Source organism: Dasypus novemcinctus, chromosome 15 (assembly GCF_030445035.2).
Source record: "Dasypus novemcinctus isolate mDasNov1 chromosome 15, mDasNov1.1.hap2, whole genome shotgun sequence".
Taxonomy (NCBI): domain Eukaryota; kingdom Metazoa; phylum Chordata; class Mammalia; order Cingulata; family Dasypodidae; genus Dasypus; species Dasypus novemcinctus.
In genome coordinates this window covers 19,879,994-19,903,614 of record NC_080687.1, presented here as the reverse complement: position 1 = coordinate 19,903,614, position 23,621 = coordinate 19,879,994, and the positions used below count along the sequence as shown (strand labels likewise).

General features: G+C 38.8%; 1 protein-coding gene across 2 annotated transcripts in view; it reads left to right on the top strand.

Annotated features, from left to right (window-relative positions):
* CUL4A (cullin 4A) overlaps positions 1-23,621 on the top strand; it is a 73,570-nt gene that overhangs the window by 6,338 nt on the left and 43,611 nt on the right. Inside the window, exons 3-7 of one of the 2 annotated variants that reach the window (XM_058276384.2) lie at positions 7,403-7,497; positions 14,692-14,770; positions 15,739-15,812; positions 22,018-22,180; positions 22,739-22,828. In XM_058276384.2, the coding sequence (XP_058132367.1) occupies positions 7,403-7,497; positions 14,692-14,770; positions 15,739-15,812; positions 22,018-22,180; positions 22,739-22,828 (501 nt within the window). Of the gene's footprint in view, positions 1-7,402; positions 7,498-7,573; positions 7,593-14,691; positions 14,771-15,738; positions 15,813-22,017; positions 22,181-22,738; positions 22,829-23,621 lie in introns of those variants that run through there. The other variant, XM_058276383.2, reaches the window with a different exon arrangement.

Sequence of the window (23,621 nt, the reverse complement as noted above, 5' to 3'; positions counted from 1 at the left end):
AAAGTGAGATCTTGTATCTTCCTGAGAAGGCTTCTTCCAATCCATATAAGTATTTCAGGAGGCCTATCTGGAAGAAATTAATTACAATATGTCTGCTTTCAGGCTGTGATTTTTCTGTTTCTCTGTTTTTATTTGGTAAAAAGGAATGTTCAGGTTAGGGTAATGAAAACATCTTCATGTGCACCCATCCCACCCAGTCATTTTCTCTCTCTAACAAGAGAATATTCTGAAAGCTAGACCTTTTTCTGTTTGTTTTAAAAGACCTGCATTTATATCTTTACTGATTGCTGGTGAAAGCTTATCTAGTGTGCATTATGTCCATCTTGTGTGTATTTCAGTCCTACTTGTCAGCTTAATAAAATAGCAGAAAATTGAAAACTACATTTTCCAGAAAGGTTTTAAAGAAAGACTAAGTATTAATTTCAGACTGATTTTGTGCACAAAAACAAACCAATCAGAGAGATCTTTGAGTTCTAAGGAAAACCATGATATTTTTCTTGAGTCACATGGTAATGTCTCTACAAAATTTTTGATAACTTTCAGTAAAGGAGAATGTTAAAGTTATGGGTTGAATGTATTGATGGGACTGCTAAAAATGATTAGAAAAGATGAAAAAGAGAAACAGAAAATGGTAGACAAATAGAAATGTAATTTGGAGAATTTTGAGCAAGTCGTAAATTAATCAAGAGTGAATTCCCTGCTTAAGTTAATCATAAAACAGAGGAAAGAATATCCGATCCATGATAGGAAGGATTTCATAATTCAATGACTTTTACCACTGATAAAATTTCATCATGTGTATTAGTTTACTTTTAACATTTGGAACGCCAATTGTGCACTTAGTAATTTTTTAAATACAGATAGTAGACTGTCACTGGTTTTACTTAAAGCTCTTGTCTTATTTATTTATTATTTCTACCCCTATTATTTATACTTGCTGTCTGCTCATTGTGTGCTCATCTTTTTAGGAGGCGCCAGGAACCAAGTCTAGGTCCTCCATGTGGGAGGGAGGCACCCCATTGCTTGAGCCACCTCTGTTCCCAAAGGTCTTATCTTTAGAAGACTTCCCTCTCATTTTTCCTTTCATTCAGATTTAGCATCCTGATTTAATTTTTACATTGTTATTTATGTATTTCTTATGGAGAGGAAATGAGTATAGCATCTCTTTCCAAATGTAACTTGATTTCAGTTTAAATATGCCTACATGGAATAAATATATCTACATTGAATAAAGGTTCAGAGATAACAATGACCCTCATCTTCACGATTGTTTATTGAATAAGGGATTATGGCTGATGAAGAATATTTGATCAGTCTCATACTCCTTCTGTCTACAATAAGAACACTGTGCTGGCCTTTTAACGTGTACCATAAAATAAAAATAGTCTGTAGTTAAACCAAATGGATTGGGATTTTACTTGCCTTATACACACAGCCAATGGTATTTTCATTCTTTATTTTTAAAGAAACTTTAGGTTACGTAAATGTTACATCGAAAATATAGGGGTTTTCCATATACTCCATCCCCAATGTTACTTTTATAATAGCGCAGCCATGTTGCTGTGTTTAATGGCACTTTGTTAGCTTTGCTTTTCTGTGGTTTTCTTTACTTTTTCTTTTTCTTTTTTTTTGGCTGTCACTCTTTCCCCTTTTTTCTACATAAATAACTCTTAGTGTTCATATGCTTTTGTCCTTTTTGATTTTTTAAATTCATGATGTTTTCCTCTCCTTTTTCTGTCTAATCTCCGCTTTAGCTCTAAGGATCTTTCCACAAAACAGATAATCTTCCAGAATAGGTACAGTCTTAATTTAATAAATTACTTATATTTCTTTTTATGCCACAACACTTTTTTTTTTTTTAAGATTATTTATTTATTTCTCTCCCCTTCCCTGCCCCACTTGTCTGTTCTGTGTCTTATTTGCTGCGTCGTCTTCTTTGTCCGCTTCTGTTATCAGCAGCATGGGAATCTGTGTTTCTTTTTTTGTTGTTGCGTCATCTTGTTGTGTCAGCTTTCCATGTGTGTGGCACAATTCCTGGGCAGGCTGCGCTTTCTTTTGCACTGGACGGCTCTTCTTACGGGGCGCACTCCTTGTGCGTGGGGATCCCCTACGCGGGGGACACCCCTGTGTGGCACAGCACTCCTTGCGCGCATCAGCACCGCGCATGGGCCAGCTCCACACGTACAACCCATTTTTTATTTCATATTTTTGTTTCCACACGTGGATGATTACCCTTGTCCAGAGGAAATATTTTGTTTAAGTAGCAATGAATACACCCTGGGAGGTGATGGGATAGTTATCTGACCCCTAATAAGATGCTCCACTATTTCATTTTAAAATGCTTGTCTATTCTAACACTGATGACTGAAAGACAAAAGCAAATTAAGAAAACCAGAACTTGGTGAGCAAAAGAGTATCAAATACAGTGATTAAAAATTGTAGTGATGCACTGAGAAACTACATTGGAGAAAAATACAAACAAATAAGACTTACTATTTTACTAAGCTTATATGGGGTGCGGGGGACAACGACGGACAGATCTTTATCCTAATACAGGTAGAATTCAAATGCTGTTTTTCCACTTCCAATTACTGGGTTAGTTAAATTCTTTATCAGGAGCAGGGGAATCCTATTATGTGCTGCAAATACAAATATAAAAAAGTTTGTCAGCTTCCCTGCCCATGAGGAATTAACAGAAGGGACAAAGACTTTCAGTCTCCTAAGGTACTGAGCTGGCTGTAACATGAAGAAGCAAATGGTAACTCAGCAAAAGACTCCAAGAAAAAAATCGACACCTGCATCTAACCTGTGTGCCATCCCAGCTTTTGGCCGATTGTTTTGAAATATGCCCAGATTCTCAGTTTCAAACAAAAGTCTTAATATGCTTCATGTAAGTAGTAAGAATAGGTCCCATAAAACATAAGGATAAAGAGTTGGTTATGAAATTAAACAATGATAACATGTCACAACTGGAAAAAGGATGTTTTAAGGACTTAGATTCCTGGTTCCTGAATTAAAGCATTCAGAAAACTGTCCTAATAAGTGTTTTACGAAGGACATATACCACTAAGATTATCTTGCTGTTTGTCAAAGAAAAAACCTCTTCTTCATACATTATGTAAAAAACTATTTAATAAATAGAAAACAATATAACTTGGCTTATGTTGTCTGGGCATTCAGGTTTTTTTTTTCTTCTTCAGTTCATTATAGACCAAATTATTGCACTTACTAGAGTAAAGAGAAGTGGACTTACACTCCTAATGCTCTCCCACATTTTTGGAGGTGGCCACTGAGTGGAAAAATACTCTTCATTCTAGAGCAGTGATATCATACCTTAATTTCACATTATGATCATCAGGGGAAATTTTTAAATGCACACACAGGAGAACCAGCAAGATGGAGGCAGAGCAAGGCGCTCCTAGAGTCAGCTCCTGCTATAGGGTATTTAGCAAACACCCAAAGCTCTCTGGAGCTAGCTGAAGCACCTGTTTGGGGACTCCAAGAGACCAGAAGAGCATCCTGCAATGTCTTTGAAAGAGTGGAAGGAGGAGACTGACCATCTGCAGAGAAGATTTGTAAGTAGAGCGCTCCACACCACGGAGGCCGGTGCCCATCCTCCACTGGAGGCACAAGCCGCCTCGGGAGCTGTTCCGTGGCTGGAATCAAAAGCTCCACTTCCCCACAACAGGGGAGGAAGAGACGGTTGGGCACCAACTTCAGCTACTGATGAGTAAATTCAGTGGGCTACAGTATAATCCTGAGAACAGCCAAAATTTGAGCCTGTCCAAGTAGAAAGAGGCTAGGAGCCACCATCTTAACCCTGCACCTGGCATGAGGGGAAGGGGGGTGGACTGAAAAGCCTGGTACTGAGGGGACCGACTTCTTTCCATCCAGATCATATTGCAGCTCAAGCCTAGGCCCCAGTGCCACCTCCAGCAGGAAGGAAGCTGCGGGGACCTGCGCCAACCTCTCTGGGAAATTACCGGCCAAGCTGCGGAGGCTGGTGATTATCCTACTCTGGTGGCACGAGCTGCCCCAAGAGCTATTCTGTGATGGGAATTGGAAGCTCCATTTCCCAGAAACGGGAGGAGGAGACGGTTAGCTGCTGATTTTGGTTACTGATTGGTAGACTTGGCTGGCTAAAGATAACCCTGGGAACAGCTGGGGTGAAAAACAGTCCAAGTCAGAAAGAGGCCAGTAGCCACCATTTTGACTCTTTCCCTGTCCTGCGGGGAAGCCAGGCTGACAACCTCTCAGTGTCCCCAGAAACAAGTTTCTTTCATGCAGATGAGCCTGCATCCCTAGCCTAGGCTTCAGCCCCGCCTCTAGCAGGGAGGAGGCTGAGGAGGTTGAACAGCCCTGCACCAGCCTATACAGGTAACTGCAGTTGACTGCAGGTAACTTTGGCTGGCATAGACTGAAAATAAGAAGTCTACTAGGGCAACTGCGGTCATCTTGGACCCACACTGCATAGATTGCTGCCCACACCTGCAGCTCCATCCCTGCCCCAGGCAGGGGAGAAGGATATGAAGCTCCATCAGTCTCTCTGGGCAACTACAGTCAAGGCCTGCACTTGGATTATTCCACACAGCTGTAACTAGTCCCTTCCCCGGCAAAGGAGAAAGTTGGAAGAAGCTTCATTGGTCCCTGGCACAATGAGGGCAGCTTGATCCACCACAGTTTACATCACCAACTACATGCTTGGCTCCTACTGCACAACCAGCAAGGGAGAAAGGATAGGAACCCCTAAACTAAAGAGAAAAGCTGTACCCAGAAAAAATATTCTAGTAAGCCAGATGCGAAGACACCAACAAAAAATTACAATCCACATGAAGAGATGGGAAGCTATGGCCCAGTTAAAGGAACAAGATAAGCCTCTAGATGACATAAAGGAGTTGAGTAAACTAATCATAGATGTTCAAACAAATCTCCTTAATAAATTCAATGAGATGGCTAAAAAGGTTAAGAATATTAATTCCACCAGCATTAAAGAAAAAATTGAAAACATGATCATTAAATTTATTTGGAAGGGTAAGGCGTCCTGAATAGCCAGAAACATCATAAAAAGGAAACGTGAACCCTCATCTTCAAACCCTCATCTCCATAATACCTACCTATAGTGGTAAGAATAGCATGGTACTGGCCTAAAGACAGACACAATAGACCAATGGAACCAAATTTACGGTTCAGAAACAGACCCTCACAGGTATGGTCAAATGATTGTTGACTAGCCTGTCAAACTCCCACAGCTCAGGCAGAACAATCCATTCAACAAATGGTGCTGAATTAGATATCCATAGCTGAAAGAAGGAAAGAGGACCCCTACCTCACACCTTATCCAAAAATTAACTCAAAATGCATCAAAAACCTAAAAATAAAAGCAAGCCCCATGAAACTTATAGAAGAAATTATTGGAAAATATCTTCAAGACCTGGTGGTAGGTGATGGATTATTAAAAGAGATAAGAGAGAAACTGAGTGGACTACTGATGTTTAATGTATGTAGAAGTTTTAATTAACTTTACTATGAAAGTGTGGAAATGGGGAGTTGGACTTGGCCCAGTGGTTAGGGCGTCCGTCTTCCACATGGGAGGTCCGCGGTTCAAACCCCAGGCCTCCTTGACCCGTGTGGAGCTGGCCCATGCGCAGTGCTGATGTGCACAAGGAGTGCTGAGCCACAAAGGGGGGCCCCTGCGTAAGGGAGCCCCATGCGCAAGGAGTGCGCCCCGTAGCGAGAGCCGTCCAGCACAAAAGAAAGTAGAGGTTGCCTAAGAATGGCGCCACCCTCACGGAGAGCTGACATCAACAAGACGGCGCAACAAAAAGAAACACAGATTCCCGTGCCCCTGACAACAGCAGAAGTGGATAAAGAAGACGACGCAGCAAATAGACACAGAGAACAGACAACCGGGACGGGGGTGGGGGAAAGGGGAGAAAAATCTTTAAAAAAAAAAAAGTGTGGAAATGTATGGAGTGGATGGTAACACACAGTGAGTAACAGCTATTTTATAAATGGGGATGTGACTGAAAATGGTAGTCTAGTTACGTAAATGCCGAATGACAGAACGCTAGAGAATAATCTAAGAACTGGATAACACAGTAATCCAAGAGGTGGATGAGAATTATGGTTAATGACACAGATGCAAGAGTGTCCTTTGTTAGCTAGAGCAAATGTATATCACACTGCAGGGAGTTGGGAATGTGGAGAAGCATGAGAAAAATACATCTGGAGTGACCTATGAACTGTGGTTAGTAGTAATAATATAATATTCTTGCATCTATGCAAAAGATATACTGTTGATACTGAGGCAGTATGGAAAATGTGAGCCAAATATACACTATGGACATGGTAACAATCAGATGATATTATTTTTATCTGTAGCAAATGACACACCACATTGTGGTGTGTTGGTGGAGGGGTGGTGTTTGGGAATTCTGCACATGTGCATGATTGTTTTATAAGTTTACAACTTCTGTCATAAATATATTTGAAAAATAAAAATAGGGTGGGTTGGGGAAAAACACACCAAACGTAAGATAAGGACTATGATTAGTGGTAAGATTTTGACAGTATTTCATATTTTGTAACAAATGTCTCACGACAATGCAAGGTGTTGGTGGAGGATTGATGTATGGGACCCCTTATGATGTTATGCATGTTTGCTTTGTAAGTCCACAACTTTTACTGTACACTTAATTGTTTATGTATGTTCATGTATAAATGACATAAAGATAATAGGATTGGTTGGGGGGAAAATAGTTTGTTTAGTAGTAATATTTTGACAATGTTCTTTAATCATTATTTTAAAAAGTTTCACAACAATGCAAGTTGTTGGTGGTAGGGTTAGTTATGAGAGTCCTGTATAATGTTGTATGTGTTTGTTTTGTGGGCTCACGACTATTATTATACACTTGTTTTTTGTGTATGTTTATGTATGAGTGATATAATTCAATAAATTAAAAAGAAAGAAATGCACACACATACACATTTGTCCAGGTCCCCACATCCTATTTAGTAAACTGGAAATCTGAAATGCGGCCATGGGAATAAAGCATGTTTTAAAGTTCCCCTAGTAGTTATGGTATACAGCCAGGTTTAAAGACTATTGCACTTAATTTTTAGAATGCTTAAAAATAGTACAGGCAAATTACGTGGGATTCTAGATCTTACAGGTATGCAATTGAAAATGTGTTTGAGTATTATTATGTGCCAGTTTTACCCAACTGTTACCAGATTCCAGTGTTCCAAAAATAATTGCCCTAAATGTTAACGTAATAATATATTTGTAGATTATATGTCTACTTTTTTGGCCTTTTGATTATGATTGTGGCTTTATACACAAAAAGATTTTTTTTAAAGACTTTGTTTTTCATGCTGAATAATTTGTTTCTTTTGTTTTTAGGCTGTTGAAAATCTTTGTTCTCACAAAGTTTCCCCAACACTCTACAAACAGCTACGTCAGGTTTGTGAAGATCATGTCCAAGCACAAATCCTTCAGTTTAGAGAATATCCTTTTTGTGCCCTCATGAAGTTTCTATTCATTACCAAAGTCTTTTTTGAGACTGAACATAAATAGGGTAAAGAACTAATGAGTATCCTTAATATTAAAACAGCAACTTCTAAAACTTGCTTCTATTTATACAACAAAAGGCTTAAATTTGTTTCATATGACTTAGTATAACAGTTTTCAAATGAAATGTTTGCCATTTAAATTACTTTGCTGATCGGAATTAAAGGGAAGCAATTTCCTTTTATTAGATTGGACTGAACTATTTAAGAAAAGTTCTGAAAAATGTCTTAACGTTTGAGTTCTGCTGCCCTTTATTTTTTAAAAACCGTAAGTATTAATTTTTTGTATCTAACAAAATTACTACAGATTTAGAGCCTAAGAACAATACACATTTATTATTACCTCAAGTTCTATAGGTCAGAGGTCTAGGCTCAACTTATGGGGTTCTCTGTTGAGGGGCTCCCAAGGCTAAAATTAGATTGTCAGCCAGGGCTGTGATCTCATCTGAGACTCAGGATTATCTTCCAAGTTCATTCAGGTATTGGCAGAATCCAGTTCCTTATGGTAGTGGGACTGGGGTCCTATTTTCTTTCTGGCTGTAGTTGAAAGGTCACTCAGCTCATTGATGCCACCCTCAGGTTTCTGCCATGCAGCCACGTCCTCTCACAACATGGCTATTTGCTTTCTTATGCGCCAGTAGTAGAATCCCCCACTCTTCCCTGCTAATTTGGAGTGTTATATAGTATGACCTAATCAAGGAAATAATCTACCATTCACAGCCCCACCCACACTCAAGGGGAGGGAATTACTATACATATGGGGAAGGGTGTGGATCTTGGGGCTCATCTTAGAATTTTTGCCTACCACACCACCTATGGCTCATGTCTGTAAGGGTAATACTAAGCTCCTTAGCTTCCTATACAAAATCCTTTACAATCTGGCCCCTGTCTAGTTCTCCAGCCTCACCCATTAGTATCCACATACCTCACTGTGTAGGAATTATAAAGTATATGTTTTTTGTTTTATTTTTAAGAGGTACTGGAATCGAACCCGGGAACTTGTACATGGGAAGCAGGTACTCAACCACTTTATATTTATCTGCTCTCCAAGACCTGCCCGTTACTAAGTTCTCTTCTACCTCAAGGAATCTTTTTTTCCACTGCTGCTTTCACTTTAAAAAACTGTAGCATTCATAATTCATGGAAATGAAACCTCAGAACTGTCATAACAGTTCATATTGCCTAGCATTGAGGGTCTCTAAAATTAATGACATGACAGTGAAGCTCAAGTGGTCCAGAGATGTCTTAATTTAGCACAGTATTTGCAGTGGTCCTCGTAAATGGGTGAAGTGAAGACAAGTCTAGTTCTGGTGTATTGGTATCAGTAAATATATCTCTACAATGTTTTCTGGCAAAGCTCTGTGCTAAGTATTAGGTGATTCAATATAACAGTGATACACTTCAACATTTTTAGAAACGTAAATGTGCAGTGTATCTGAGAAGGCACCCTGTGAAGGCACTCGGATGCTTCCACTCATAACTTCAATGAAATAGCACAGTAATCCCCTGGGAAGGAACTAGGTCACAATTCCAGGATTCCATGTCCAAGATGTTCATATTTTAGCTTTATAGGAAGTTATCGACAGAGTCCCAAGCCTTCTCTCTAAGACTTAAGAGCCTATAAGAGTGAACTGGTGTAATTTTATCCTAACCTGTAGGTCCCAGTTTCCTATGTACTATAGATTAACACTGGAAAACAAAACTGGTTAAGACGTGTGATTTCAACCCTCCAAGAGGTCACAGTTCTGTAACAGAGACAAGAAAATTATTACATCTCTTTGATACTACAAAGAAACTATGATTAGAAAAATTAACATTTGTTAATAAAAGGAGAAAGATTTAAAAAAAACACTACCATACTACCATATTAAACATCCTTATTGTGAGGCATCTTGAGTTCAAAACTTAATATTAGAGTAAAGGATTTATAAAGTATTTATAAAGTATTTGGGGCAAAGTATCACAAAGAAAGTGAAATCTTGAAGGATGAGTAGGAGAAAGCGAGATAAAGAGAATAAATGAGGATATTTTTGGGCATCAGAAACCAAAGTATGCAAGGAGTATTGTGAAAACTGAGTAATTTGGCATGACTAGAATTTGGGAAGACTAATGGACTATGAGGCTATAGTTCTATATTAAGGTTTGAATTTGAAATTTTGTATAAACTGTTAGGAACTGAACTTAAATATTTTGAGTATCTGAGCGTCATTACAGATTTTTTAAAAAGTTTTTTAGGAGAGCAATATAATTAGATGCGTGTTTTAGGAAAATAATTCTGGCTAAATGGTGAGATAAATTTAAAGTACAGAGACAAAGATATCTCAACCTGTTCATTCAGTCAACACACATTTATTAAGTGTCTGCAGTGTCCCAGATACAATGCTAGGCCCTGGGAAAAATAAACATGAATAAAATGGGATTCTGGTCCTCTATAGCTTGAAGTCTAATGGGACTGACAGATAAAGAGATAGAAATTTTGAAACAATATGGTAAGAGTTTAAAAAGATTAAAATAAGCTGCTATGATATAAAAAAATGCAGGGGAGCAGATGTGGCTTCAGCGGTAGAGCACCTGCTTCCCATGTGGGAGGTTCAGGGTTTGGTTTCTCTTGCCTCCTAAAAAAAAAACAGAAGCAGACAAATGAAAAACCCTACTCAGGGGAGCCTATGTGGCTCATTGGTGGAGTGCTGACTTCCTACATACGAGGTCCTGGGTTCAATCCCTGGCCCCAGTACCTCAAAAAAAAAAAAAAGAAAAGAAAAGAAAATGTGAGTGAGGGTTTACCACTTTTAGAGAGCTCTAAAGGGGGAAAACTTAAAAAAAGTTGATGCTGAATTGTGAAGGGGCCTTGTTAAACTAAAAATTTGGCGTTTAATCTAACAATGGAGATTCAGATGAGGTATTTAGTAGCAGAATGGCATGGCTTTTGTTTTTTAGAAAGACAGCATTGTTTAGTATGCATTATGGCATGTGGGCTACAGTGGACAATAACTGGGCAGTGACACCAATTGGGACACTATTGAATTGGAATATTAGTGTCCTCAAGACGTCAATTAAGGCAGTAAAAAGGGAGATGGAGAAAATGGGCATTTTAAGAGAATTTAGTTTGGATGGAGAGGATTTGGTTATGGTATATGTTAGGGAAAGTGGAGGAAGGATTATACAGTAAAGTCATGATAAATGGTTATGATTATTATCCAGATAAGGAAAAAACAGCTAAAGGATTGGAGAAAGGGGAAGAGAAAATTAGTTTGGTTTTGATCAGGTCAAGATGGAAGTGGGTGAGGAAACATTGTTATACAACTGAAGCTAGAAATACAGATCAGATAGTTGCAGACCTGGTTGAAATTGCTCAGGAAATGAGTAGGGCAGTAGGAGAAGATGGCAGAGAACACAGTCCTAGTGACTTCAACATGTAAGGGGCTGGAAAGAGAGAGACAAATGTCCGGGTAGAAGGAGGATCGAGAGAATGAAGTGGAAATTGAGGGAGCAGAGTTTAAAGTTTAGGATGGCAAATGGATTTATAATAGGCAAGTAAAGTACGATGGGATAACATTGGAGAAAGGATAAATTTACTGTTACTAAGGCACTTACACTGCTTTCGTACATTAATTTAGTAAATGTTAAATGAATGTTTGTGTCAGACTTTGTGCTATGCACTGGGGATGTAAGATGAATGGTGAATGACAAGGTTCCTACCCTCAGAGAGTTCATTTTTGCTCATGAAGGGAACTGTAGCCTAGCCCTGTCTTAAAGTGCAAACCAAATGTTGATGCTTTTGCAGATGTCCAAATCCTCACTTGGCAGGGGATATTTCAGGGTAAGCATATTCAGATTTCTTTTGCCTCTGCGATAATTCAAGTACTTCATGTAACTCTACTTTCTAAGATTCAGGGAATGCTATCTAATATATTTTGATAGTATCCTGATGTTGAGACCAAGAGATGGCGAGGTTGAGAAACCTTCAGGAAGTGTTGTGTAGATTTAAACAGAGCAGGTATCCAAGTAGAAAAAGTACTTCTGTGAAATTGAGTAATCTACTGTTGTCTTCTTAGGTTACTATTCTTAGGTTACTATATCCATTCACATGTTCATTTATTTGATAAACTCTGCATTCACCTGCCCCTTTCAAAATAGTTACCTGCATTGATGTGCTTTTTCCAAAAATAAGAGAGATTCTATACATACACACACATATACATCCCAGACGAAAGGAGCCAATCCTGAGTCAGTCATCACACAGTGGAGAAACATACGCTGTGTAGCTAGATTCAATTGCCTGAGGCGTTTTTCTACAATTTCAAACCAAAATAATCTTTAGAATCTAAACCTATAAAAAATAATTGGCAAAACTTACTCTTTCACCTGATTCAACTTTACAGTATTGGAACCTTATTTATCCATAGAAATGCTAGGAAATATTGAGGCAACAATTAATCATACGTAAAAGTAATATGGTCTACAAAATAGAATTATGCATAAATAAACAAGTCTTTGCTTTATGAAAATCATAAAGTTCCATAGCTACCACAGTGAACATATCTTTATAATTTGTACTGGTGACAGCAGTCTTAGGGCTTCTTTATAAAGACCCTTTACCCTTAATCGTAAGACCAAATATGCAATAAACATACACAGAGCACCTGCCTACATGGTAGGCTAAGCTTTGCGCATGTATTCATTTTCTTCTCATAACACTCTGAGTTGCAGGTACTTTTATTAGCCCTATTTTTTATGTAACGAAAGTAAAGCCCAAGACACGGCTAGTAACTGGCCCTGTATTAGTGCTATGGATTCAACAGTAAACAAAATATAGTTTCATAAACCAGTGAGGAAGACAGTAATGAAACAGTCATCAAAAGAAATATGTAAATTTAGTACTATGAAAGGAAATGTTATTAGTGATCATAAGAAGGGGACCTGATTTAGGTTGGGACATCAAATGTTAAGTGACTGATATGGAATGAACAATACCTAATTGTTATTTCATGGTCTATTCATAGCTGTAGGAGCCAGCTTGTTACTATCTTCACTGACTTACAAAAGCAGATATAACCTAATTCAGAACAAATGTGGGCCAAAAATATTACCTCACTTTTCTATCCCAATATTAGCACTTTCTTTTGTGAGGTTTTTTGTTTTTGTTTTTGTTATTTTGTTTTTCTTCCTTTCTTAATCCCTTGTACATGATTCTTACATCATTATAGGCACAGATAAAATAGGGTTGTTTTTTTTTTTAATGTTACAAGCAATTTTAATGTTGGAATTTCGTTGTTACTTGAAGATTTACTAACTCGCTTTATTAGGCAATTTCAGTACCTTGAACTAGGCTTGGTTGACCATTCTCTGAAATTAAAAAAATGATTGTCATTCTGCAATCTGAAATTAGGAAAGTATGGTTGTTGGAGAACCTGTTTGAAAAATAAAGTATTGACAAGCTTTCAGTATGTCCAGAAGGCAGCATATACTTTGTCTTACATCCTGGAAACTACGTATGTGCAACACTGGCTACAGGTTATGTCATATGATCTGGGAGTAATTTTGATGTTTTGAAGACTGGAGTTTATTAAATACCAAACTGTTTAGTACTAGTTTACCATTTCCTGCTAATGAGAAATAGCAGAAAATTATTGGTTGAAGATTATATTGATATTAAAGAAATATTAAGGAAAACATTTATTTTATGAATTTTTCAAATTGGGTCTCTACACTTTAATGAAACACTGCATGAACTAGACCTCTTTATTGGTTGTTTGCAACATCTAAATTGCCCACAGGTATCATATTTTTGGTGTTAATTTAGTCACTCAGCTAGTCTTCTAAATTTTTGTTGTTGTTGTTCCCTTCCTAAAATCCTTCTCTCAGGTTTTCTGCCCTCATCTTATCTGCTTCCTCTGTCAGACTTCTCTTTGCCAAAGACTCCAGCACTTATCTGATTTCCACACATAAGACACTTGCCACTTATTTCTCCTCTCTCTGTGCTAAGAATTTTTCAAATAACTTCAAATAACTCTGAAGTATAGTGGTGTTCTGCAACACATAGAAAAACTGTTGCCTGGGGAAGTTTACTTGTCCAGGTCATTCAGCCATCTAATCAGGACTTAAACATAGGAGAGCCCATGTTCTTTCCACCTCAAAAAGCTCTTTTGTTCATCTGTAAAAAGGGAATAATACCTTCTCCAGGCGCTTGGAAAGATTAAAGGAGAATGAATGTGAAAAGTACTTTGTAAACTCTAAAGCAGCTTAGAGAAGTTTATGATTATTCAACTTTTCTTAACCCCATTAGGATAGTGCTTCAAATCACTGTGCCATATCTTGCTCCAGGAGTCCAAATTCTGTTTCTTTTTCCTGTAAACTACATCTTGAGCCTTTCTTTTAAAATGTAAAAGAAAAGCAGTGTGTCTAATAGTCACACTTAAGAGTCTTCATAATTTGGTACATGAATGAGTTGTTTTTTGGTTTTTGGGTTTTTTTGAGGTACAGAGGATTAAACCTGAGACCTCGTACATGGGAAACAGGTGCTCAAACACTGAGCTGAATCTGCTCCCATGAATGAGGCTTTATCTCAGTTTTGTAGAACACCAGTTTTCATCTAGCTGCAAGTTAAAGTTATACCTCAGCCATTTCCTCTGGAACCTAGCCCTCTCCTTTTCCTGCAATTAATAGTCAATTGCCACTGACTACTGAGACCACCACCAGGATACCAACAGCCTCCAGGAGCTTGAATGTGGGATTATGCTGAGTGTCAACTCTTTGTGGAGCAAGGGACTTTGGTTCAGCTACCCAGCTCAACGGAGCTTAGTGACCAGGTTGTTTCTGCTGACAGGGATCTGAAAATAATCTGGCAGTAAAGTAATGACAGCAGAAAGGGGTACAGAAAAAGTATAATAAGAGAGGTAAAACAATTACAGTTGGAGGAATGAAAGACAGGTACAGGCAGGGTTCATTACAATTAGACAGTGAGATGTAGAGATAACATTACATTTCTGGTGTTAGAGCTTCTGGTCTTTCAATATTCTGATTACTAAGTGATATCTAGTATCCTGTGGAGAAGAGAGCTGAAATTAAGGGGTTAAAACTACAAAAATTATATTGGCCAATATTTAAAGTTTTCCTTAGCAGTTTCCGCACAGACTCACTAGATAGTGTTTTATTTTTAAAGAAGATTAACACATGCTGGCAAGATCATTGCAGACAAATGGTAAGCTTATTAACTTTTTCATTAATATTTATACAAATACAAGCCCTCATTGAATTTTAGTCAGTTATTTTTATTTCTGTTCCATTTACATACTTCCTTTTTTATTAAGTCTGTACCTTAGCTAGATAGGAAATTTAAGGAACTACAAATATTTGTCCTCTTTTAATCCAGCCTTTTTTTTTTTTTTTTTTCCTTTAAATAAAACACCTCATCTGTCTTCTTCCTTCACCCACCTAAGAAAAGTATGGGCCAGGGCCAGGGAGTAAGCTGAGACATGGTCTGTTTGGTCAGGGAGTTGCCGTACAGTGACAGACACAGTCTTTTCCTAACAGTATTCCTGAATGAATCTCCCTGAATTTTTCCTTAATTTCAGTTTGCTCCTGATTGAGGCTTGAATTCCAGGACTTTATTGCAGCTAGAAAACCAAAGTCTTGGACTTTGTATAGACATATTGATTCTAATTTGATTTTATATATATGAGTTTTTAGTGTGGTCTGGCTGATAGTTATTTAAGAGAAGAGATTAACAGTTTCCTTAAATAATTTAAGTATGGTGAATGTTTTTTTCTTTTCTTTTTTTTTTTTTTTTTACAAATGAGGTAAGTAGGAGACAATAAATGTGTCCCTGTGATCCAGTATTTGAATGTCTTATTGGAAATATTTTACTTATATGTATAAGCAAATTTAAAGTTTAGCACATACCCCTAATCTAGTAAGATTGCTGTATCAGTCAGGAAATGACCAATATACTTTTGGCTAAGTACTTTTAAATCCCTGCTGTCAGATTGGCTGGATAAAAGCGATGAAAATTAAATTTTAAAAAGATTCCAACATGAGAACCTTGGTGGGCAACATCTTTCCATCAAGAGATAAGTATTGTTTGGCTTGAGAAAGTCAAAAAGGTCTAATCTTTTAGATATATATATATAAATTTAGGTCTATGTCATTATTTTCTTCTCTGATTTACAGATCATGATTAGAAGTATTTTCCTGTTTTTGGATCGCACTTATGTACTTCAAAATTCCATGCTTCCTTCTATATGGTGAGTCTAATATCTTCACCTGGTTATTTTGATTTAGTATGTATAATCATTTGTCTCTATTTTGTCTTGAATTTTATGGCAGCCAAAATCATTAATGAAGATGTTTGGCTCTAAAATGCATCTCTTAGACATGAAGTGCCCATGTTTCCCGTCAACCAGTGAGGGATAAAGGGGTGGAGTCGGAGCAGGCAGGGTGCACAGGAAATAGCTAATTCTATTACTTCCTCCAGTTTAAATCAAGTTTCACAATTAAAATATCAGGGAAGTAGGTCCTGAGAGGTCTCAATCTGTGGAAGTAGTCAGAAGTATTCTGTGAATCAGCAGTTCTGCAACTAAGCTCTGGACTTCAGAAAAATATGGTGCTAATGACATACTGCTACGTCTGTTTTTAGGGACTAATTTAGTTCTCTCTGACTCCTTGAGTATGAACCTAATACAGCTCTTTTCAATATTGTTTGAAACTGAGGAAAACTTTCAGCTGTTCAGAAGCCACAAACTCATGAGGTCATAAAAGCCTGCAGGCATAGGTGTAGAGCCTCTGTATCTCAGTCAGGCCTATGGACCAGCACTGGGCACGGGGGGACTTGGTTTCTGGGTACAGAAACAACCTTCCCGAGTTTCATTCAGGATATCAAGGCCTATCATTTAACTATCTGCATCTCATTTGTCATTTTGTAAGGACCACATGGATTGGAAACCCCTCTTTCGGACATTCTGCCCCATGTTACACTGTGTCTTTCAGTGTGCACTTGCAAGTCTTAACTTACCCTCTTCTTCAGCTCCTTGCCAAGCCACTTTCATGTCTTTGACATGAACGAGAGCTAACTTCCCCCAGGAGCTACACCATCCTTGCATTTCTTCCTAAGTGTAGGTGATTTAGGGTCTGCTCAGGCTTGGGAGACTGAAAGTGACATGATGAGATTTATATTTTAGAAAGATCATACTATCAGCAATGTAGAGGGTAGATTTGAGTAGAGCAGGATTGCTGGCAAAGAGCCAAATTTTAAAGCTGTTGCAATTGTCTAGACAAGACTTGAGATTTCGGTAAGGATAGAAAAAAGAATATTTAAATGATACTTAGAAGTAAGGAGTCTTGGTGTTTAATTGAATGTAAAACTTGAGGGAGGAGGAGACTAGGCTTACACCTAGGATTTTTAATTTGACACCTGATTGGATGGTGGTAGTATTCATAGATAACAGAACGGATAGGAGGATATAGGGTATGTTCTGGGGGGTGAGGATAATAAATTGAGTTTGAATTTGATGAATTTCAAATATCTCAGAAAAGAGATGTGGCCTGGTGAGACAGGAAAAGGGGGCAGTTATTAGTGCTGTGTTCCTGGTTGTGGAAGGAGTCACTTAGAAGAGGACACACAAGAATGACTTTCAACTTGCTGATGCTGCTCCCAGGGGCATTTAGAAGTTAGTGGGGGGGTTTTGGGGTTGCCACAATGATTGAAGGGAAATAATTAGTATTTAGAATTTAGGGCTAGTGATGCTAAGTGTCCTATAATACAAGGAATAGCCCTCTACAATAAGAATTGCCTTGTCCCCAATGCAAATAACATTGAAAACATGATAAAGAGTGAACAAGAGATAGGGGCAGGATGAAATCATCTGGGACACCAGCAAATACTGGGCAGGCTGGGAAAGCCCATAAGAAATTCTAAAAATGGGAAGTCAGAAAAGTAGAAAGGAGCGACAGGGCGAGCCCTTCCGGCCTGGCTGAGGCAGCTGCTGGGGGACTAAGCGGACCCACCTTGCCAGGAAAGCCACAAAGAAAACTGATGAACCCAGATGAGAAGATGAAGATGATCCAGCTGTCACAGAGCAACTCTGAAATATGAAGTGGATCCTGCCCCTGTTGTAGGAACAACCCAGAACTTGGTCACTTCTCTAAGAAATCTCTAAATTTCTTTCCGTGAACTCTGCAAAATCAACTGAATGCTATATCTTTGGCACACTGAACTTGGTCTCCTAATTTTAACTATATAAAAACATTTGTGTACACTTGTTGGCTCAAGAACTAAAATAATGTGATTATTTTACAGTATTCCTTTGAAAAGAAAACAAAACTTAAATGGACTTCATTGAAATGTTTTGGACTTTAAACTAGAGGTCACTTTGTGGCCATATGAATAAACTTTTTTAGCTATGGAAAATAAGAAAAGTAGAAAGGAAAAATAGAAAAGAAGGAGAGTGGATATAGCCCAGTGGTTGAGTTCCTGCTTCCCATGTATGACGTACGGGGTTCAATTGCTGGTACCTCCTTTGAAAAAACTTTTTACTCAAAATTAAATTTTGCAGAGCAGATGTAGCTCAGGAGTTGAGCATCTGCTTTGCCTGTATGAAGTCCCAGGTTCACTTCCTGGTACCTCCTAAAAAATAAAAAAAAATTTTTAAAAATAAAAAAGACAAGTGTCATTAAGCAAAAGGAGAGAGCTTCAAGAAGGAAGCAGTCACCAGTATATGATGAAAATGATTTCAAGTAAGGTACAGGCTCACAAAGGTCCTTTGGATTGTAGAACTAAGGTAAGGACCTTAATGAAAGCAATTTCAGTAAAGTAGAAAAGAATGAGAAGGGAAACGGGTAGAAGTTAAAGGGAGTTAGATAGGGCTTCAATGTTTTTTATTTTTGAATGAGAAACTTAATCATGTTTATGTTCAGAAGAGGAAAAGCCTCCTGGAGAAAGAGATCAAAGACACCCATGATGGGAAGCAGACTTGGCCCAATGGATAGGGTGTCCGTCTACAACATGGGAGGTCCGCGGTTCAAACCCCGGGCCTCCTTGACCCGTGTGGAGCTAGCCCATGCGCAGTGCTGATGTGCACAAGGAGTACCATGCCACACAGAGGTGTCCCCCACATAGGGGAGCCCCACGCGCAAGGAGTGTGCACCATAAGGAGAGCTGCCCAGCGTTAAAGAAGGTGCAGCCTGCCCAAGAATGGCGCTGCACACAAGGAGAGCTGACACAACAAGATGATACAACAAAAAGAAACAGATTCCTGGTGCCACTGATAAGGATAGACGGGGTCACAGAAGAATACACAGCGAATGGACAGAGAGAGCAGACAGCGGGGGGTGGTGGCAGGAACTAAATAAATAAATAAGTAAAAAGACACCCATGCAAGCAAATAATTGATGAGCAGAGGTTTTTGTTGAGGTGAGAGAAGACGAGGCAGCCCAGATCACAAGTGGAGAAAGCATGGGAGAGAAAAGCGGAAAGTTGAAGGAATTTACACTTGATGACTTTCCTTTTGCCTGCGATTGGAAATGATGGAGTGGGGGACCTGAGGAAGGAAGTAAAGATTGGAATGGGCATGAGGAGAGAAGAATGGGGCACTGTCCAGGCACATGAATATCACTCTGCAGTAATGAAAATTCAGTGGAGGGTGGAACCTAGCCATGTGGTTTTGTGATTCCTTTAGGAGCGTCCTGAACATAGAAGGGAAGAAGCAGGTAACTGATTAACCTGTGCTTAGAAATTGCTAGGGTTGGGAAACGGACTTTGGCCCAGCGGTTAGGGCGTCCGTCTACCATATGGGAGGTCCGCGGTTCAAACCCCAGGCCTCCTTGACCCGTGTGGAGCTGGCCATGCGCAACGCTGACGCGCGCAAGGAGTGCCGTGCCACGCAAGGGTGTCCCCCGCGTGGGGGAGCCCCACGCGCAAGGAGTGCGCTTGTGAGGAAAGCCGCCCAGCGTGAAAAGAAAGAGCAGCCTGCCCAGGAATGGCGCCGCCCACACTTCCTGTGCCGCTGACGACAACAGAAGCGGACAAAGAAACAAAAGCAGACAAAGAAACAAGACGCAACAAATAGACACCAAGAACAGACAACCAGGGGAGGGGGGGAAATTAAATAAATAAATAAATCTTAAAAAAAAAAAGAAATTGCTAGGGTAAGGAAAGTTATGACAGAAGGACAAGGGAGCAGGGGGTGTTAGGGGCATTGATGTGAGAATGGTTGAAGTAATGGGTCATGTGATCTAAACTGCAGGTATGGATGGAATTGAAGGAGAATGAGAGATGGGGGAAATTGCAAAGGTCAGTGAACTGAAGGTCTTAATAAGGTAGAAAGGTAACATTTACCAAAACTGATTAACTGCCTGATAGTGTTTTAAAGTGTTTACTGAGGGAAGCACCTTCTTCCCATGTACAAGGTCCCAGGTTCAATCCCTGACCTTATGAAAGAAAAAGGAAAGAAACCAACAAATGAGAAAACCAACCGTCATTGCGGAGCAGATATAGCTCAGTGATTGAGCTCCTGTTTCCCGTGTACAATCCCTGGTACCTTCTAAAAGAAAAACCAACTCTCATTGGGGAGCAGAAGTAAGTTCAGTAGTTGAGCACCTGCTTACATGTACATGGTCCTGGGTTCAATCCTCAGTACCTCCTAAAAAAATGTTTTGCAGGTATAAATTAATACTTTTAATCCCCATTTTACAATTAAGAAATTGGAGGCACAGAGAAATCAAGTTCCATGCGCAGAGCTATACAGCTAGCTAGTAGTAGAGCCAGGATTCAAACCCAGTCACTCTGGCTACAGAGCCTTCATGTTCTACCTCTATTCTTTGTTGTCTCTGAATTGTGATGTGTGGATTATATTTGAAGTATATGAAAGATCACAACATGTGGCATGTTGCGGGAACATAAGGTTTGTTGTGACAGTATGTGGGAAAGCCAGTTTTCTGAGAATTGGTTTTTTAGGTATAGATGTGATGTCCAAGAATCCTTTACATGCCTAAATACCTTTCAAACTACTGCTGCCCTTTCCCCAAACCACCCTGTCCCTGAGATACCAATTTAGTATATTTGGTCGGGACTGCGGGCATCTGCATTTTTTATATCCACCTTAATAAAGAGATGGGCAATTAGGGGGCCAGCAGAAGTTTTAAAGCAAAGCACAGAGTGATGTCAGATTTTTGAGGTACTGGGGGCTGGGGGCTGAACATGGGACCTTGTATATGGGAAGCCAGTGTTCAGCCACTGAGCCATATCAGCTACCCTGAGTTGGGTTTTTTTTTTTGTTTTGCTTGTTGGTTTTTTTTTTCTTTTGTTTTCTCAGGAGGCACCAGGAACCGAACCTGGAACCTCCCATGTGGGAGATGGGCACCCAACCGCTTGAACCACATCTGCTCCTATGATGACCTCTTAAAAATTACCTTTCAGGGAAGTGGATTTGGCCCAATGGATAGGGTGTCTGCCTACCACATGGGATGTGTGCGGTTCAAACCCCAGACCTCCTTGACCCATGTGGAGCTGGCCCATGCACAGTGCTGATGAGCGCAAGGAGTGCCAATGCCACACCAGGGTGTCCCCCACATAGGGGAGCCCCAAGCGCAAGGAGTGCGCCCCATAAGGAGAGCCGCCCAGCGTGAAAGAAAGTGCAGCCTGCCCAAGAATGGCGCTGCACACACAGCTGACTCAACAAGATGACACAACAAAAAGAAACACAGGTTCCCAGTGCCTCTGATAAGTATAGAAGCGGTCACAGAAGAACACACAGCGAATGGATACAGAGAGCAGACAACTGGGGGGGGGGGGAGAAGGGAAGAGAAATAAGTAAATAAATCTTTTTTTTTTTTTTTAATTACCTTTCAAAATACATTCTCTAATGGAAAGGACCACATATAGTGGAAAGTACCAAGTGATCTGGAAAAGGAAAAAGAATTGCTGGATGAGAGAGCACAAGGAGAGGGTTAAGAGACTAGAAAAGAAGGCTAGTAAAAAGAGTAGGAAAAGAAAGGCTAGAACAGGAATAGGAAACAGTGATTACCATCTTTTTTAGGTACAGGACCTTGTACATGTTAAGCAGGTGCTCAACCACTGAGCTATACCTATCTCTACTTTAGTATCTTTTAATCATCCACCCAGGGAGAATGATGTGAATCCTAGACTAAAGACAATCAGATTTTTATAATATAGATTAAATTTTCAGCAACATGCATGATCTAATAGTGTCTCATTACTTCTACTTGTAACAGTTTGCTTGACCTAATGCAGGAAAATAAGACAGTCTTGCTTAAGGAAGGAAATAAAGGCATAATAGACTGGCCAAAAAAAAAAAAGGAATTTTTTGACACATGGGATTAAAAAATTAGCAAGTTAACATATTTTGATAGTATGAAATAATGTAGCTGGAGCTTCACCTAAAACGTCTAAAAAGTGAAACTAAAATATAGTTTTGTTTTTTATTGTTTGTGCAGGGACATGGGATTAGAACTATTTAGAAATCACATTGTTAGTGATAAAATGGTCCAGAGTAAAACTATTGATGGAATTCTTCTATTAATTGAACGAGAGAGAAATGGTGAAGCTGTGGACAGAAGCTTATTGCGAAGTCTGCTAAGTATGCTTTCTGATCTTCAGGTAAGTATGTTATTTGAAATGTACAATTTTTTCCTGTAAGGAAAAAAAAGTATTTGTTGGAAATGTGGGAGTCTTTGTTTTTATTTTTAATCTCTGAGAAGTTAACACTAACCCAGGAGCCAGAGAATGAAAGGCTAATAAATAAGGCTACATGAAAATGCAAATATCTTCATGAAGAAAATATCATAAGCAAAGGCAAAATATAGATTACAAATTGGAAAAAATATTTGTAACCCATATAAAAGAAAAAGGGCCAAATCCTTTAGTATATAAAGCGTTCCAATAGACATAGACCCAACATTCCATAGGAAAATGCAAGAGGACCCGAAGCAGCAAGTTTCATAGAAGAGGAAATACAAATGGATGGTAGGGCTGCCACACTATTCAGCTAAATCTGCCTACAGAGAGGTATTAGCTATTGAATGATTGTTTCCGGCAGCTTGTCAATCCAGGGAACTACAGAGGTGCTCCCTCAAAAAAAAAAAATGGGATACCTTAGCACTGCAAAAGATATGTTTCATTACAGCAAACTGGTAAATAACTCTGTTCATTTCTTAGGTATATAAAGATTCATTTGAACGGAAATTTTTGGAAGAAACTAATTGTTTATATGCTGCAGAAGGCCAAAGATTAATGCAAGAAAGAGAGGTAAGACTAGAAATGTTTCTGAATTGCCTTATTTCATTTTCATAGATGTGCACCTAGGTGTTAATTTCTAAATGTTTGTCTTTTCAAACACACAAACATTTTATTGAAAATCTTCTAAAGGCTGCGTCTACTTGAAATTCCCAGTAAAGAGGTTTATTCTTATGACAATAAGAATTTCAGTTCTTTCCTTTAACATAGAAATATTTTATTGCCCCTTCTTCCCACACACACACCCCAAATAAAAAGCCAGGAAGATAGTTTCTGAAATATGTAAAGGAATTGAAATTCAAGAAGAAGATAAAAGATTAAATTCTAAATATTAAAGATAAATCCAACATATCAAATATTTTCTTCTGTGAAATGCATTTGAAAAAATTGCCCAAAAAAGACTATGTGAAATAAAACATGTATTAATAATACAAATAATAATAATGATAATAATTTAGGACTACCTAAAGGAAACCCCTATGGATTAGTCACCCAGATATCACTTGTTTATGGCACAGAATTTACCCCAACCATTAGTTCCTTAATCCTGATTTTGCAAGTTTTATGTCAGCTACTTGGCATGGCTCCCACCATCCAGATCAAGACCCTTAAAGTCTGGTTTCATAGAAAGTTTCCTGTTTTCTCAGGTAATAGCAGGAGTCCCATTGCCACTTGAAATATGAGATATATTTTGAGATCTCTTGAAGTTATGTTGTATAGAGTCCACAAATGAACAGCTTGCCTGCTGATTAGCTTTTCTTACTGACCACATCTGTTGCATGCAGGAGGAATTGCCATTAAGGCT